This window comes from Pristiophorus japonicus, chromosome 11, assembly GCF_044704955.1.
Source record: "Pristiophorus japonicus isolate sPriJap1 chromosome 11, sPriJap1.hap1, whole genome shotgun sequence".
In the NCBI taxonomy this organism is placed as follows: Eukaryota; Metazoa; Chordata; class Chondrichthyes; family Pristiophoridae; genus Pristiophorus; species Pristiophorus japonicus.
Genome location: NC_091987.1, coordinates 124,199,651 through 124,218,877, shown reverse-complemented (window position 1 = coordinate 124,218,877; position 19,227 = coordinate 124,199,651). Strand labels below are relative to the sequence as shown.

General features: G+C 45.6%; 1 protein-coding gene across 3 annotated transcripts in view; it reads right to left on the bottom strand.

Annotated features, from left to right (window-relative positions):
• The window catches only part of LOC139276259 (E3 ubiquitin-protein ligase Midline-1), a 329,304-nt gene that overhangs the window by 190,147 nt on the left and 119,930 nt on the right, over nt 1-19,227 (bottom strand). Inside the window, exon 1 of one of the 3 annotated variants that reach the window (XM_070893985.1) lies at nt 10,050-10,203. The exons of 1 other annotated variant lie outside the window; for it this stretch is intronic. In XM_070893985.1, the coding sequence (XP_070750086.1) occupies nt 10,050-10,188 (139 nt within the window). In that variant the 5' untranslated portion in view covers nt 10,189-10,203. Of the gene's footprint in view, nt 1-10,049; nt 10,204-19,227 lie in introns of those variants that run through there. One more of the 3 variants, XM_070893989.1, reaches the window with a different exon arrangement.

Here is a 19,227-nt window from a genome sequence, read left to right as displayed (position 1 = left end):
TCCCATGGGCCCTGATTCTTTGGGTACAGTCCCATGGGCCCTGATTCTTGGGATACAGTCCCATGGGTACTGATTCTTGGGATACAGTCCCATGGGTACTGATTATTGGGGTACACACCTGTGGGCCCAGATTTTCGGGGTACAGTCCCATGGGCCCTGATTCATGGGGTACAGTCCCATGGGCCCGGATTCTTGGGGTACACTCCCATGACCCCTGATTCTTGGGGCACAGTCCCATGGGCCCTGATTCTTGAGGTACAGTCACATGGGTCCGGATTCTTGGGGTACAGTCTAGTGGACCCGGATTCTTGGGGCACACTGCCATGGGCATGGATTCTTGGGGTACACTCCCATGGGCCCTGATTCTTGTGGTATAGTCCCATGGACCCTGATTCTTGGGGTACAGTTCCACGGGCCCTGATTCTTGGGATACAGTCCCATGGACCCTGATTCTTGGGGTACAGTCCCATGGGCCCTGATTCTTTGGGTACAGTCCCATGGGCCCTGATTCTTGGGATACAGTCCCATGGGTACTGATTCTTGGGATACAGTCCCATGGGTACTGATTCTTGGAGTACACACCTGTGGACCCAGATTTTTGGGGTACAGTCCCATGGGCCCTGATTCTTGGGGTACAGTCCCATGGGCCCGGATTCTTGGGATACACTCCCATGGCCCCTGATTCTTGGTGCACATTCCCATGGGCCCGGATTCTTGGGTTACAGTCTAGTGGACCCGGATTCTTGGGGCACACTGCCATGGGCATGGATTCTTGGGGTACACTCCCATGGGCCCTGATTCTTGGGGTACAGTCCCACGGACCCTGATTCTTGGGGTACAGTCCCACGGGCCCTGATTCTTGGGATACAGTCCCATGGACCCTGAATCTTGGGGTACAGTCCCATGGGCCTGATTCTTGGGGTACAGTCCCAAGGACACTGATTTTTGGGGTACAGTCCCACTGGCACTGATTCTTGGGGTACAGTCTCATGGGCACTGATTCTTATGTGGTACAGTCCCAGGGACATTGGTTTTTGGTGGGGTTCAGTCCCGCGGACACTGATCGTTGGGACACCACCCGATCGGGGCTGATTTTGAAGGTACAGTCCCATGAGCACTTTTTTTATGGGGTACAGTCCCATGCACAATTATTCTGGGGAAACAGTGCCATGGGCATCGATTGTTATTGGGGTATAGTCCCATGTTTGACAAATTTGCTGGAGTTCTTTGAGGATGTAATGAGCAGTGTGGATAAGGGGGAACCAGTGGATGTGGTGTATTTCGATTTTCAGAAGGCATTGAATAAGGTGCCACATAAAAGTTTACTGCACAGATAAAAGTTCATGGGGTTGGGGGTAATATATTAGCATGGATAGAGGATTGGCTAACTAACAGAAAACAGAGAGTCGGGATAAATGGGTCATTTTCCGGTTGGCAAACAGTGACTTGTGGGGTGCCGCAGAGATCGGTGCTGGGTCCTCAACTATTTACAATCTATATTAATAACTTGGATGAAGGGACCGAGTGTAATGTAGCCAAGTTTGTTGATGATACAAAGATGGGTGGGAAAGCAAATTGTGAGGAGGACACAAAAAACCTGCAAAGGGTTGTAGACATGCTAAGTGAGTGGGCAAAACTTTGCAGATGGAGTATAATGTGGGAAAATGTGAGGTTATCCACTTTGGCAGAAAAAATAGAAAAGCAAATTATAATTTAAATGGAGACAAATTGCAAAGTGCTGCAATACAGAGGGACCTGGGGGTCCTTGTTCATCACACACAAAAAGTTAGTGTTATGTATGTAAACTTGTATATACCTTGTTCAGCCACCAGAGGGCTCATCCCCTGGAGTCCTAAGGGATCCCACAATCCCTTGGGAGCACAGGTACTTAAGGAGGCCTCACAGTCTGGAAGGCACTCTGCAGACCTGCAATAAAAGACCAAGGTCACAATTTACTTTGAGCTCATAGTATCCAGTCAGATTCTTTATTCATATACAACAACTGGCGATGAGATACAGATGACAAACCCTACGATGCAGAGAACAGTGGGCATCCTGGAGAAATTTTTGGAGGGAGATGATAGGGAAACCTTCGTGGAGTGACTCGACCAATACTTTGTGGCTAACGAGCTGGAAGGAGAAGCGATCGCTGCTGAAGGGCGATTCTCCTCACCGTCTGCGGGGCATCAACGTATGGCCTCATGAAAAATCTGCTTGCTTCAGCGAAACCCACAGAGAGCATCTGAACCTGAACGACAGCGTTCTGATGGTGAGGTACCGGTTCTACACCTACAAAAGGTCTGAAGGCCGGGAAGTGGCGAGTTATGTCGCCGAGCTAAGGTGCCTTGCAGGACATTGCGAATTTGAGGGACATTTGGAGCACATGCTCAGAGACTTTTTCATACTTGGCATTGGCCATGAAGTGATACTTCGCAAACTTTTGACTGTAGAGACCCCAACCTTGAGTAAGGCCATAGCAATAGCCCAGGTGTTCATTGCCACCAGTGACAATACTAAGCAAATCTCTCAGCACATGAGTGCTGCTACAAGTACTGTGAACAAAGTGATGTTGTTTGCAAATTGCAACGTACAGGGCAGACCCCACATGCCTGCAGCTGCACGTCCGCAGATGTCTCAGAGTCCACCATCAGGGATGATGAATGCAAGGCCATTAACACCTTGTTGGTGCTGCGGGGGTAATCATCGTTTCCATTCATGCCGTTTCAAAGGGTACGTTTGCAAGGGGTTTGGAACAATGGGACACCTCCAACATATGTGCAGGCGAGCTGCAAACCCTGTTAATCCTGCAAACCACCATGCTGCAGAGGAGGACAGATCCACAGTGGATCATGACGAACCAGAGCCTCAGACCGAGGAGGCAGAGGTATATGGGGTGCACACATTTATCACAAAGTGTCCCCCGATAATGCTGAAGGTTGAATTAAATGGACTCCCATGTCAATGGAGCTGGACATGGGCGCGAGCCAGTCCATTATGAGCAAAAAGACTTTCGACAAGTTGTGGTGCAGCAAGGCCTCAAGGCCAGTCTTGACGCCCATTCGCACGAAATTGAGAACTTACACAAAGGAACTGACTCCTGTAATCAGCAGTGCTACTGTAAAGGTCTCCTATGATGGAGCGCTGCACAAGTTACCACTCTGGGTGGTACCGGGCAATGGTCCCACGCTGCTCGGCAGGAGCTGGCTGGGAAAAATACGCTGGAACTGGGACGACATCCGAGCGCTCTCGTCCGCTGACGACACTTCGTGTGCCCAGATCTTAAACAAGTTCCCTTCGCAGTTCGAACCAGGCATCAGGAAGTTCCAAGGAGCAAAAGTGCAGATCCACCTAATTCCGGGGGCGCGACCCATCCATCACAAGACGAGAGCAGTACCGTACATGATGAGAGAAAGGGTAGAGATCGAGCTGGACCGGCTGCAACGAGAGAGTATCATTTCGCCAATTGAATTCAACGAGTGGGCCAGTCCGATTATTCCAGTCCTTAAGGGAGACGGCACCGTCAGAATCTGTGGTGATTACAAAGTAACTATCAATCGTTTCTCCCTGCAGGATCAATACCCACTATCAAATGCTGGCGAACTTTTTCCTACGCTAGCGGGAGGAAAGACGTTCACGAAGCTGGACTTGACCTCGGCCTACATGACACAGGAGCTGGAGGAATCATCGAAGGGCCTCACCTGCATCAACATGCACAGAGGTCTCTTCATTTATAGCAGATGCATGTTTGGAATTCGATCAGCCGCAGCGATATTCCAGAGAAACGTGGAGAGCTAACTGATGTCGGTCCCACGCACGGTGGTCTTTCAGGACGACATCTTGGTTACAGGTCAGGACACAGTCGAGCACCTGCAGAACCTGGAGGAAGTTCTTAGTCGACTCAACCGCGTGGGGCTCAGGTTGAAACACTCGAAGTGCGTTTTCCTGGCGCCTGAAGTGGAGTTCCTGGGGAGAAGAATCGCGGCGGACGGCATCAGGCCCACCGATTCGAAGTCGGAGGCAATCGAGAACACACCGAGGGCACAGAACGTGACGGAGCTGCGGTCGTTTCGAGGACTCCTGAACTACTTTGCTAACTTCTTACCGGGTCTCAGCACACTGTTAGAACCACTGCACGACTTACTGCGAAAAGGAGATGAATGGGTATGGGGCAAAAGCCAAGAAATTGCCTTTGTAAAAGCTAGAAAATTGTTATGCTCAAACAAATTGCTTGTGTTGTATGATCCATGTAAGCGTTTGGTACTAGCATGTGATGCGTCGTCATATGGCGTTGGGTGTGTATTGAAACAAGCTAATAAATCTGGGAAATTGCAACCGGTTGCTTATGCAACCAGAAGTCTGTCTAAGGCTGAGAGAGCCTACAGCATGATTGAAAAAGAATTATTAGCGTGTGTCTATGGGGTAAAGAAAATGCATCAATATCTGTTTGGACTAAAATTTGAATTGGAAACGGATTATAAGCCACTAATATCCCTGTTTTCCGAGAGTAAGGGGATAAATACGAATGCATCGGCCCGCATCTAGAGATGGGCACTCATGTTGTCCGCATACAACTACGTCATCCGCCACAGGCCAGACACAGAAAACTATGCCGATGCTCTCAGTAGGCTGCCATTGCCCACCACGGGGGTGGAAATGGCGCAGCCCACAGATTTAGTCATGGTTATGGAAGCATTCGAGAGTGAGCAATCACCTGTCACAGCCCGACAGATTAGAACCTGGATGAGCCAGGATCCCTTACTGTCCCTAGTAAAAAATTGTGTGCTTCATGGGTGCTGGTCCAGTGTCCCACTGGAAATGCAGGAAGAGATAAAGCCGTACCAGTGGCACAAAGATGAAATGTCTATACAGGCAGACTGCCTTATGTGGGATAATCGGGTAGTGGTCCCCAAGAAGGGCAGAGACACTTTCATCAGTGACCTCCACAGTACCCACCGAGGCATCGTAATGATGAAAGCGATAGCCAGATCCCACGTGTGGTGGCCCGGTATCGATGCGGACTTAGAGTCCTGCGTGCACAGATGTAACACATGCTTGCAGTTAAGCAATGCACCCAGGGAGGCGCCACTAAGTTTATGGTCGTGGCCCTCAAAATTGTGGTCCAGGATCCATGTCGACTATGCAGGCCCATTCTTGGGTAAAATGTTCCTTGTGATTGTAGATGCGTACTCCAAATGGATTGAATGTGAGATAATGTAGGCAAGCACATCCACTGCCACCACTGAAAGCCTGCGGGCCATGTTTGCCATGCACGGACTACCTGATGTCCTCGTGAGCAACAATGGGCCATGTTTTACCAGTGCTGAGTTCAAAGAGTTCATGATCCATAACGGGATCAAACATGTTACATCTGCCACGTTCAAACCAGCATCCAATGGTCAGGCAGAGAGAGCAGTGCGAATTATCAAGCAGGGCTTGAAGAGGGTAACTGAAGGCACACTGCAGACTCGCCTATCCCAAGTCCTGCTTTGCTACCGCACGAGACCCCACTCGCTCATTGGGATTCCACCTGGTGAACTGCTCATGAAAAGGGCACTTAAGACAAGGCTCTCGTTAGTTCACCCTGATCTACATGAACAGGTAGAGAGCAGGCGGCTTCAACAAAGTACATATCATGATAGCGCAAATCTGTCATGCGAATTTGAAATCAATGATCCTGTATTTATATTGAATTATGGACAAGGTCCCAAGTGGCTTCCTGGCACTGTTGTGGCCAAAGAGGGGAGCAGGGTGTTTCGGGTCAAACTTTCAAATGGACTCATTCACCGGAAACACTTGGACCAAATCAAACTCAGATTCACGGACTATCCTGAGCAACCCACTTTGAACCCTACCTTCTTTGACCCCCCAACATACACACCAGTGGCACCACGGTTGGCCACGAAGCAGAACCCATCAGCCACAGCAGCCCAGCAGGACTCACCACACCAGGTAGCCCAGCAAGGCCAGCTGCACAGTAGCCCAGTGAAGGCCCAACAAACAATTCACCAAAACCAGCATTTGCACCGAGAAGATCAACCAGGGAAAGAAAGGCCCCAGATCGACTCACCTTGTAAATAGTTACACTGTTGACTTTTGGGGGGGGTGGGGGGGGGGGGAGTGTTCTTATGTATGTAAACTTGTATATACCTTGTACAGCCACCAGAGGGCTCATTCCCTGGAGTCCCAAGGGATCCCACAATCCCTTCGGAGCACAGGTACTTAAGGAGAACTCACAGGCTGGAGAGGCACTCTGGAGACCGACAATAAAAGACCAAGGTCACACTTTACTTTGAGCTCACAGTATCCAGTCAGACTCTTTATTCATATAAAACAGTTAGTATGCAGGTACAGCAAAAATCAGGAAGGCAAATGGAATGTTGGCCTTTATTGCAAGGGGGATAGAGTATAAATGCGGAGAAGTCCTTCTACAACTGTACAGGGTATTGGTGAGGCCACATCTTGAGTACTGCATGCAGCTTTGGTCTCCATATCTAAGGAAGGATATACTTGCATTGGAGGCTGTTCAGAGAAGGTACACTAGATTGATTCCGGAGATGATGGAGTTGACTTATGAGGATAGGATGAGTAGGTTGGGCCTATACACATTGGAGTTGAGAAGAATGAGAGGTGATCTTATTGAAATATATAAAATAATGAGGGGGCTCGACAAGGTGGATGCAGAGAGGATGTTTCCACTTATAGGAGAAACTAAAACTAGGGGACATAATCTTAGAATAAGGGGCTGCCCATTTAAAACTGAGATGAGGAGAAATTTCTTCTCTCTGAGGGTTGTAAATCTGTGGAATTCTCTTCCCCAGAGAGCTGTGAATGCTGGTACATTGAATATATTTAAGGCAGAAATAGACAGATTTTTGAGAGATAAGGGAATAAAGGGTTATGTGGAGCGGGCAGGGAAGTGGAGCTGAGTTCATGATCAGGTCAGCCATGATCTTATGAAATGGCGGAGCAGGCTCGAGGGGCCAAATCGCCTACTCATAAGAACATAAGAACATAAGAAATAGGAGCAGGAGTAGGCCATTCGCCCATCTGTGGAAACATCCTCTCTGCATCCACCTTGTCAAGCCCCCTCATAATCTTACATGTTTCAATAAGATCACCTCTCATTCTTCTGAATTCCAATGAGTATAGGCCCAACCTACTTAACCTTTCCTCATAAGTCCATCCCCTCATCCCGGAATCAACCTAGTGAACCTTCTCTGAACTGCCTCCAAAGCAAGTATATCCTTTGGTAAATATGGAAACCAAAACTGCACGCAGTATTCCAGGTGTGGCCTCACCAATACCTTATATAGCTGTAGCAAGACTTCCCTGCTTTTATACTCCATCCATTTTGCAATAAAGGCCAAGATACCATTGGCCTTCCTGATCACTTGCTGTACCTGCATACTATCCTTTTGTTTCATGCACAAGTACCCCAGGTCCCGCTGTACTGCGGCACTTTGCAATCTTTCTCCATTTAAATAATAACTTGCTCTTTGATTTTTTTCTGCCAAAGCGCAGGACTGCACACTTTCCAACATTATACTTCATCTGCCAAATTTTTGCCCACTCACTTAGCCTGTCTATGTCCTTTTGCAGGTTTTTTTGTGCCCTCCTCACACATTGCTATTCCTCCCATCTTTGTTTCGTCAGCAAACTTGGCTACGTTATACTCCATCCCTTCTTCCAATTTGTTTATATAAATTGTAAATAGTTGGGGTCCCAGCACTGATCCCTGTGGCACCCCACTAGTTACTGGTTGCCAACCAGAGAATGAACCATTTATCCTGACTCTCTGTTTTCTGTTTGTTAGCCAATCCTCTATCCATGCTGATATATTACCCCCAACCCTGTAAACTGTTATCTTGTGCAGTAACCTTTTATGTGGCACCTTGTCAAATGCCTTCTGGAAGTCCAAATACATCACATCCACTGGTTCCCCTTTATCCACCCTGTTCATTACATCTTCAAAGAACTCCAGCAAATTTGTCAAACATGACTTCCCTTTCATAAATCCACACTGACTCTGCCTGACCGAATTTTGCTTTTCCAAATATCCTGCTACTGCTTCTTTAATAATGGACTCCAACATTTTCCCAACCACAGATGTTAGGCTAACTGGTCTATAGTTTCCTACTTTTTGTCTGCCACCTTTTTTACATAGGGGTGTTACATTTGCAGTTTTCCAATCTGCTGAGACCTCCCCAGAATCCAGGGAATTTTGGTAAATTACAACCAATGCATCCATAATCTCTGCCGCTACTTCTCTTAAGACCCTAGGATGCAAGCCATCAGGTCCAGGGGATTTATCTGCCTTTAGTCCCATTATCTTACTGAGTACCACCTCCTTAGTGATTGTGATTGTGTTAAGTTCCTCCCCCCTATAGCCCCTAGACTATCCACTGTTGGAATATTGTTAATGTCCTCTACCGTAAAGACTGATACAAAATATTTGTTCAGAGTTTCTGCCATCTCCATGTTTCCCATTACTAATTCCCCGGTCTCATCCTCTAAGGGACCAACATTTACTTTAGCCACCCTTTTCCTTTTTATATACCTATAGAAACACATGCTGTCTGTTTTTAGATTTTGTGCTAGTTTACTTTCATCGTCTATCTTCCCTTTCTTAATCATTTTTTTTGTCGTTCTTTGCTGGTTTTTAAAAGCTTCCCAGTCGTCTGTCCTGCCACTAGTTTTGGCCACTTTGTGTGCCCTTGTTTTTAATTGGATACCGTCCTTTATTACTTTAGTTAGCCATGGATGGCCAACACCCTTTCCTCCTCACTGGAATATATTTTTCTTGAGAGTTGTGAAATATCTCCTTAAATGTACACCACTGTTCATCAACTGTCCTACATTTTAACCTATTTTCCCAGTCCACTTTACCCAACTCTGCCCTCATACCTTCATAGTCTCCTTTATTTAAGCTTAGTACGCTGGCTAGTGATCCAACTTTCTCACCCTCCATCTGAATTTGAAATTCAATCATGTTATGATCACTCATTCCTAGGGGATCCTTTACTAGGAAATTGTTTATTAATCCTGCTCCTATTTCTTATGTTCTTATGTTTACAGTCCCACGGGCACTGATTCTTGCTGGGATCCAATCCCGTGGGCACTGATTCATTTTGGGGTAAAGTCCCACAATCGTCACTGGTTCATACTGGAGTACTGTTCTATTATAACTGATTCACTCTACAATTTTAAGAGCACTGATTGATGCCAGGTTATAGATCAATGTTGCCTGATTCATACTGGGATACAGTTGTATAGGCGCTGTTTCATACTGGGATACGGTTCTATCAGTACTGATTCATGAAGCTGTCGGATTGTCGTTCAGTATCCAACTGGTTAACTAACGTGCTTTAGGGAAGGAGACCTGGTCCATAACCGGTTTGGCCTCTACGTGATTCCAGTCCCACACTCATATAATTGTCTTTTAACTCTCAATGAAACATCTGCTTAGAAACTGATTCTTACTTTCCAGACGAAAGGACAGCGAATTTGTGCTGAACATCAGATACTCGAACAAGGTCTGTGGATAAATTTGGAGTGAGTTTGGAATTTCCTTTCAATCCCAGCCCAGTTTGGCCATTGTATCTCTAGTGTGGTTAATTATCAAAGCACTGCAGCCCAGATTCCAATCCTGCTTCATTGGTTAGGTCATTGACATCAGACAAGAGAATTGTTACTTAAATTGCTAAGAGTTGGGATTCCAAAGCTATCTCCTTCTGAAGAGAGCAAACCACCAACCCACTCCCCAAAGACAGAGCGAGTTAATAGAGGAAAGAACTCTGAACTCTTGTTTATGCTTCACTTTAATACCATTACCTTGTGTACTGCTTTACCACTGTACTGTTTATGTTGCTAGAAAATGAAAAAAGTTTTTTTAAACCTTCAAATCTCAAATTATTCACGAGCGAAAAAGGTCAGTTCAGGACAGTGAAGTTCAAACCTGTCCTTATTCACTATCCAGACACATGGGCCCCGATTTTAAGTCCACTGCCCGGGACCCGTAGGAACGGGAAAAGGGAGTATGGGAGGCTCACCATTTCCTTGTGGGACTGGAAGGACCACCTCTGCTTCACTTGGCCCATAAAGAAACAAATTTAAAAAAAATAACCTAACCTGGGCCTCCTCTGGCCCACGATCCAGCTCCCAGCAGGTCTGGCCGGGTGGGGAAGTCATCACTGCTCCCCCCTGCTCAGGCCTCGGGTTAAAATGGCAGATCAGGGGTGGCAATTGCATCATCAGAGTCCGATCTGCATACTTAAAGAGGACCCCGCCAGCTTGGGACAGGCGTCCTTACCGCCTGTGATTTAAAACTGCAGTCGGTTCGATTGGAGCCGAAAAGGAATAGGTTAGACCCCCCACTCCAATTTAACGGATCCCCCCCACACAAGGTAAAATGAACCCCCAAGACTTTGGTGGAGGTGTGAAGGGAAGAGGGAAATGGAAACTGGGACTGATTTGATCTCTGTGCAGCAGGAAAGGTTACCTCAGTGGAGAGCTGCTGTACCTCCAGGATGTGATATAGTGTTACCTTAATTGCTGGTTTTGGCCACTGTCCAACATTTACATAAAAAAAAGAACGAACTTACATTTATATAGTGCCTTTCATGACCTCAGGACATCCGAAAGCGGTTTACGGCCAATGAAATACCGACATTGTTGTAACGTAGGAAACATGACAGCCAATTTGCACACAGCAAGGTCCCACAAATAGTAATGTGATAATGACCCCCAGGTAGTCATTTGTTAGTGATGTTGGTTGAGGTTTAAATGTTGGCCAGGACACTGGGAAAACTCCCCTGCTCTTCTTCTAAATAATACCGCGGGATCTTTTGCAACCACCTGAGAGGGCAGACACGGCTTCAGATTAATGTCTCATCCAAAAGACAACACCTTTGACAATATAGCACTCCCTCAGTACTGTACTGAAGTGTCTGAACTCTTTGGAGTTAGGCTTGAACCCACAAACTTCTGAGCCAGAGGCGAGAATGCTACCATTGAGCCACAGCTGTCATCTAAATGCCTACTTTGAATTCAATCTAACCATTGTGTTTTGCAGTAAAAGTCTTTGCACAAGAGTTGAGAAACTCAGAAAGAGGGGCAGGGGCTTATTTGAAGGATAACTTGGAACAAAATTTAATTTCCAGTGTCTCAAAGGCTGGAATATGTAAAGAGAAATATTTATCTAAATGCTGCTTGAGATCAAAAATCCCTCTTTAGAAAAATAATAAAGGACGAGGGAGGAGAGATATCATGGAGATAAAAGGAAAGATAAATGCAGATTAAGTCCAAATGTGAACCATATACAAATGTGCCACAGCTAGTTCTTCCAAAATAAGTATGAGAAAACCATTCGAAACATAAGCAAACTTTTCCAGAGAGTTACTGGGATGCCTCATGGTAGATATCTGAGGCTGTTTAAATATACTTTTAATGGTCTTTTTAGCTTTAAATTTAAGTGTATAGCCATCTCTGATCACTTCCTTGTATCACTCTCCATTTACATCCCTCTTCCCCCTTCCAATCCCACTCCCTTCTATGTCCGCCTCTGGAAAAAAAATCTCTACCCTTTTCCAGTTCTGGCGAAAGGTCGTCGATGTGAAATGATAACTCTGTTTCTCTCTCCACAGATGCTGCCTGACCTGCTGAGTATTTCCAGCATTTTCGGTTTTTACTCTATATAAATACAAGTTGTTCTTCTTCCTTCACGACCGGAGTCTGAAGGTTGCAGGTTCAAGCCCCACTCCAGAGATTTGAGCATAGAATCCCAAGGGAGTGCTGCATCGCCGGCGGTGCTGGGGGCGGGTGAACTTGGTCTTGGGGCAGTAGCGTACCACATGAGATAACGATATCGGTGCCCGTTACACCTCGCCTGATTTCCCATTGACTTTAATGGAATAGAAAACAAGGCAGAGCTTAAAACTACCACCCAAGTTCAATTTCACTCCTGCTGCCCTTTTGGATGAGAGGACACACCAAAGTCCCATCTGCTTGTCCAGCTGGACATGAAAGATCTAAGCCACGATTCAAAGCAAAGCCAAAATTGTCCTGGTCTACATTTATCCTGAAAACAGATGATCTGGTCATTTATCTCATTGCTGTTCAGGGGCCTGCTGGTTTGCCTACTTGACAATACTGGCGTCAACAGAGATCAAAGTCAGGTGGCTCTAAAATGGGCAGCTGCTCTGAACTCAACCAGCCAAAGATAACCCGCTCTAAGAACCTGTTAAAGGGGCATGGCCATCATGAATTTCAGACATCAACCAGATTCAATGGTCTGTTTAACAGCAGCAGCCAGCAAGCAGTTGAGCATCTTTGAAATCAGGTTTTAGAAGTGTTTAGACAATCTGAGCTGTAATTAGCGGCTTCAAGGTGAAGCTTAAAATGTTTGAACTCTTGTGAAACAATGTTTTGTTAGGTTAGAGGCTGGCCCAATTGATGAAAATAGTATAGACTGTTCATCATCATCATCATAGGCAGTCCCTTGAAGCGAGGATGACTTGCTTCCACGCAAATAGGGATGAGTTCACAGGTATTTTAATGAAGGACCTAATATTCCAGATCCCGAACTACATCGTGAAAGGTGGAAAATGCCTGTGCGTGGATTTTTTTAACGTGTGGTGGCCGTTGCACACCAGCCACCACACGGGCTTGACAGAGCTAGGCCTTGGTCCAGTGGCAAGGATTACCCAAGGCTAACTGGAGACCAGCTCTGCTGCACAGACCGAGCGCGCGCACATATCGCCTCTTCTGGGCCCCAAACTCACACCTCTCCTGGGCCCTGGTCACTTCGCTCTACAAACTCTTGCCGCTCCTTCGCTCCTCCTGCTGTGCCTGCCCGCACTACAATCAGCGACCTGGCTTCGTAGCCGTCGTCCTCCTGCAGCAGCACGCGCTGCTCCCTGCAGTGGTATGCTGCCACACACTGCTCCCTCCAATGGCCCTGGCCTGCTGATGGTCTTGCAGGCCGGGACCACGCCGATTTCTGGGCCCCCAACACAATCACTCCCCTGTGAAAATACATGGGGCAAATTCAATTATTGCCTTCATTTAAAACCCATCCATATTGATTTGAGTAATTGGAGAATATATTTGCCAACTCAATAAATTTCCTTAACAAAGAACTGACTCCATTAACCAGGCCGAGTATTCTACTTTAACATGTTACTTTAACCTATTATAGGACTGCACTTACGCTGGGTGCCAAAGGCCAGAGTGCTCTACTGTTGTCAGAGTTGCCATCCAGCAGATGAGATGTTAAATGCAGGCCCTTGTCTGCACATTCCAATAAATGGTAATTATGGACACAAAGAGCATGGAGTTCTCCCAGTGCCCTGGCTGGCAGTCCGTCTGACCACCACCACTCATCTTGTTGCTGTTTGTGGCGACCATGTGCACAAATCGGCTGCCATGCTCTCCTCCGTAATAATGCTAAGTCAGATAAAGCTGATGTGCTCATGTAATGGCTGCTTTTATTTCAGACTCTCTGGAACGTTCTCTCTGGAGAGAAGAGGACTTCTAGAGTGTAATTGCTGCAATATGTTTGCTCCTATTAGAGGAACCCTCTGGTGTTCAGTTGGACAATGTATAAGTACAGTACAAATTATGCAGCTCCAAAGTAACTTCTTGCATGTGACATACTCGAAATGTGATAAGGCGCTACAGTAATGCAAGCCTTTCTTTTGTTAACCCACAGAATTACTACCCACACCCAGGAAATGGGGAAACAGCTACGACACTGCCTCTTTAGAACCCAACAAGAAAGTTATATTAAAGCAACATAGTCCTCCAGCTCCCTCAGAAATAGAAGATGTATACGTGCCATAAAATCTGATATAGAAGACACAGCTTCAGGTTCCTTATTTTTTTGATAATGCTTCTGCGATGTGCCTTGGGAAGTTTTATTATGTTATAAGCGCTGTATCAGTTGCTGTTGTTGTTGTTGTGATCTATGCAACACGTCGCTGCTTAGATAACTGGTGTGAAAGTCATTGATTATACCATTGGGACTCAGACATGGCTGTTGTGTCTGTGTTTGTTTTCATAAACATCTCGTTTTAATTGCAAGAAAGGTCCTTGATTTCTGCATAGCATAGTGGAGTTAATTATCATATCCACAACTCTGGAACTCCTCCTTCATCCCTCCTGAATTATCCACAAACTACTCATTAATAATCTTGAATCACTGTGTCAACATGTTAATCCTTGGTTCTTACACTGTCAGCATGGTTACTTGCTGCACAGACTAAACCCTAGCTCCCCCTCTAGTGTCTAAATGAATAGACTACAGCTACTTCCATTTGTCAAAGACAGAAAAAGACTTGATTTATATAGCGCTTTTCATGACCTCAGGTGGTCCTGAAGCTTTTTACAACTAATGAAGTATTTTTTTTGAAGTATGCTCACTGTTGTAATGCAGGAAACGCGGCAGCCAATTCGCGCACAACAAGGTCAAACAAACAGCAATGAGAAAATGACCAGATAATCTGTTTTAGTGATGTTGGCTGAGGGATAAATATTGGCCAGGACACTGGGAGAGTCCCCTACTCATCTTCAAAATAGTGCCATGGGATCTTTACATCCATCTGAGAGGACAGACAGCACGTCTGACAGGGCAGCACCCCTTCAGTACTGCACTGGGATTGTCAGCCTGGGCTCAAGCTGTGAACATAAAGACATAAGAAATAGTAGGAGGAGTAGGCCATTTGGCCCCTCAAGCCTGCTCTGCCATTCAATAAGATCATGGCTGATCTTCTACCTCAAGTCCACTTCCCTGCACTGTCCCCATATCCCTCGATTCCCTTAATATCCAAAAATCTATCGATCTCTGTCTTGAATATACTCAATGACTGAGCCTCCACAGCCCTCTGGGGTAGAGAATTCCAAAGATTCACCACCCTCTGAGTGAAGAAATTTCTCCTCATCTCAGTCCTAAACAGCCGACCCCTTATGCCGAGACTGTGACCCTTGCTTCTAGGCTCCCCAGCCATGGGGAAACATCCTCCCTGCATCTACCCTGCCAAGCCCTGTAAGAATTTTGTGTATTTCAATGAGATCGCCTCTCATTCTTCGAAACTCTAAGAATATAGGCCTAGTCTACTCAATCTCTCCTCATCGGACAATTCTCCCCATCCCAGAAATCAGTCTGGTGAACCTTCGTTGCACTCCCTCTATCGCAAGTATATCCTTCCTTCGGTAAGGAGAGCAAAATTGTGCACAATACTCCAGGTGTGATCTCACCAGGGCCCTATATAATTGCAGTCAGGCATCATTACTCTTATACTCAAATCCTCTTGTAATAAAGGCCAACATACAATTTGCTTTCCTAATTGCTTTTTTGTACCTGCATGTGAACTTTCAGTGATTTGTGTACAAGGACACCCAGGTCCCTCTGAACACCAACATTTCCCAATCTCTCACCATTTAAAAAATATCCTGCTTTTCTATTTTTCCTACCAAACTTCACATTTCTCCACATTATATTCCATTTGCCATGTTCTTGCACATTCACTTAACCTGTCTAAATCCCCTTGAAGTCTCTTTGCATCCACCTCACAACTTACATTCCCACCTAGCTTTGTATCATCACAAACTTGGATATATTACGTTTGGTCCCCTTGTCTAAATCAGCGATATATATTGTGAATAGCTGAGGCCCAAGCACCGATACCCCAGTAGTTACAGTCTGTCAATCCAAAAATGTTCCTACTCTTTTCTGTACGTTAACCAATCCTCAATACATTCTAATATATTACCCTATCCCATCCCACGAGCCCTAATTTTGTTTAATAACCTCTTGTGTGGCACCGTATCGAATGCCTTCTGAAAATCCAAATATACCACATCCATTAGTTCCCCTTTAACTATTCTGCTAGTTACAACCTCAAAAAACAAATTTGCCAAACATGATTTCCCTTTCATAAATCCGCGTTGACTCTGCCCAATCCTATTATTATTTTACAAGTGCCCTGTTACCACGTCCTTAATAATAGATTCTAGCATTTTCCCTATGACTGATGTCAGACTGACTGGTCTATAGTTCCCCGTTTTCTCTCTCCCTCCTTTCATAAATAGTGAGGTTACATTTGCGGGGCTTGAACCCACAATCTACTGATTTAGAGATGAGAGTGTTACCACTGAGCTAAGGCTAACACCACAAAAATTCTAATTCATGTTCATTCTTCATCATTTAATGAGATGCAGATCATAAAGTAAACCTTCCTTCATATCTGTGACTCTTGAAATATCTAAAAGCCCACGGATATAAATCGCTTAACTGACTATTAATATTCAGCATCCCATAAATCAATAAAACATTGTTGGTGATTAATATACTGCCAGCAGTTCCAAATCAACAGATTTCTCTAGCAGTCTTTGACATGTCAAATAGTATTTACTTAGCTCATCATTGGAATCATCTGGGCTGATTTAAAGAAAATATTAATCGATTTTAGGGGAGTCATAATATTTCATGGGAAAACAAAGAAACTGAGGGCTTAGAGTACACTTGTGGAGGGGAGGTACTGTTCACCTTTTCTCCATTGAGATTTCAATGTATAATACTCTTAACAGAAGCGATATGTTTAGTGACTGTTCCCATCCTTTGTTACTATGGTATGCAGGTACATGGTGTCTACCAAGGCTCAGTTGGTAGCAAACTCGCCTCTGAATCAGAAGGTTGTGGGTTGAAGTCCCACTCCAAAGACTTGAGCCCATAATCCAGACTGACACTCCAGGTGCCGTCTTTGGGATGAGACGTTAAACCACGGCCCAGTCTGTCCTCGCAGATGAATGTTTGTGGGATCTTGCTGTGCGCAAGTTGTCTGACACATTTCCTATATTATAACAGTGACTTCATTGGTCACGGAGCGCTTTGGGAGGGCTTGAGGTCATCAGAGGTGCTATTTATTGAGCGAGTGCTACACTGTCGGAGCTGCAGTCTTTCAAAACCAAAGTGGCAAAACGAAATCTAGATTCCCAATGGATCTGCGCACAACTCCCTGCACTGGGACGCACATTCCTTTAGTGTCCAACAAACACTTTCATCGGAGGGCCTTGCTGCAAACTTTAATTATACCATTAGCACTTCTATTTTCAGCCTATTCCACTGTGGGGACATCATAACTGAGCCCGCTCCTGCCTTCACACAAAGTCGGCCAACGTGCACTTTCCAGCGGGATTGATAGCGTTGTTCCACGGAGCAGGATGACCAGCTCTGCATTGCCTTCACTAGTCCAAAAGAGTTGAATTCAGACCAAGGACTAAACTTCCAGCATTACTCATCCGTAAATCTCTGCACCAGTCTCTGAACCGACAAGGAGCTTCCATGTTTTAAAAAGGACAAGGATTATTTCTGCTGGGAATCAGAATTCTTAATGCGAGGGAAGAAAAAGGCTTCCCCCTGTTTTGTGGATTCGCTGGACGAATCACGTTGGAAATGACAAAGGCGTAAAGGCCAAACCAGCCATCCTTTCCAACTTAGTCAAAGCAGGATTCAGTTAAAGGGCTGCAAGATTCAATAACCTGCATCGAGCTCCCCTGTCAATTGTGCCAGGAAATAAGCATACCGAGAGAAAAATATATTGAGCAGTTCATCTCACTGGAGCCACTCTCTCCTAACCTCATTACTTTAATCCCCTGGAGGTGCCTACCCAGCTTCCTTTACCTCATCCAATAACTTCTCCATAAAAAACAAATTAATATTTTCGATTTATTCTCCTGCTATGAAGACACCAAGAACTCCCCTCACCACTGTCGCTTTCATATCTTCAGACCCTTAGAGAATAGTGTGAAATAGTGATTAACAGTCTGACAGGCCGTAACGTTCTTGCTCCTTCCATGTCCATAACCATCTTTTTCCCAGCCAATAGGGTGGTTAGTGTTAATTCCATTCAAATGGTGTATAGCAATTGGGTGGTAATTGTATTCAGGCGGTGGGTAATGTTCCACGTAATTCTTTGGGGTGTGTGTGGCTCCTTTAAGGGGTTGTGCGGCCAATCACAGTTTTGCGTGCGAAAACGACAGAAAAAGCCAGTCCTGGGCTGCACGTGGTTGGCAGAGAGCAGCACGAGGGAATGTTGGTGGTTGGTATAATTGGGGACTCTCTTGTGCTCATATAAATGGGAGTAGGCTGGGGAAGGGTTGCAAGCTTATCTTGGGGGTGTGCACAGTAAGTAATGTGTGTCTTTGTAAAGAAAGGCTTGTAAGTAACTAAAGACTAGGCTCTGGTATTTTATCCTTCACCAGCTGGCTATCCACCTTTTACAGTTAGTCCTATACAGTGTGAGCTTTTATGGGCTCTCACAACTTATACAATGAGGAGGGGCCACCCACACCCACCGGAAGTGAGTATCCCACTGGATGTCAACCCGGAATTCAGAGCCGGAGTTCCGGTCCCCACTCGCCGGGACTGTCTGCAGTGAGGTTCAAACCCTGCACCTTCTGACTTAGCGGAAATTATAGCACGGAGCCAAAGGCTCGCTCCCTCAGCCCTGTCAACAAGGAGAGAATCTCTCTGAGAACCAGTGTCAGTGCCACAATTTCAGGCACATGTGTCCATGTCTGCTGCCCATGTGAGATTTCAATGGAGGCGATCCTAAGACAATGACAAAGTATCTGCATCACATCACCCCTCCATTATGTGTACCACACCTCCAGCATGTATGCTTCTTTAGACACCTCATTCTCACCACTCTACTTGTGGTATAGTGACACCAACACAATTGGATTAATCCCTGTCACATTCTGTTAGATGCAGTCACACTGTACTCCACGCACACCTTCTGGTCCCAAATCATCTTCACCCGTCCACTGGACCACTTCAATTATCCCATCTACTATTTTACAGAATAAGTTGGATGCTTATTGCTACAGAATGAGGTTTATCTATCTCTTTTCTCTTGATACTTTCTAACTTTGTAAGATGAGAGGAATCCTTCAGTCCTTCGATAATTTGTGTGTTTATAAAATTGTTGCCGAGGTAGGTCAAATATCGGACACGCCTGTTGAAATGATTTGAGTACAACCTCCTGTCCCATATATATGATGAGTCGGAGAATACAACGAGAAAGAAAGAAAGCCAACAAAATATTCGTGAAGTGTAGTCACTGTTGTAATGTAGGAAATGTGGCAGTCAATTTGTGCACAGCAAGCTCCCACAAACAGCAATGAGATGCATAGCCAGATAACGGCCTAGAAATTGGATTGAGATGCACC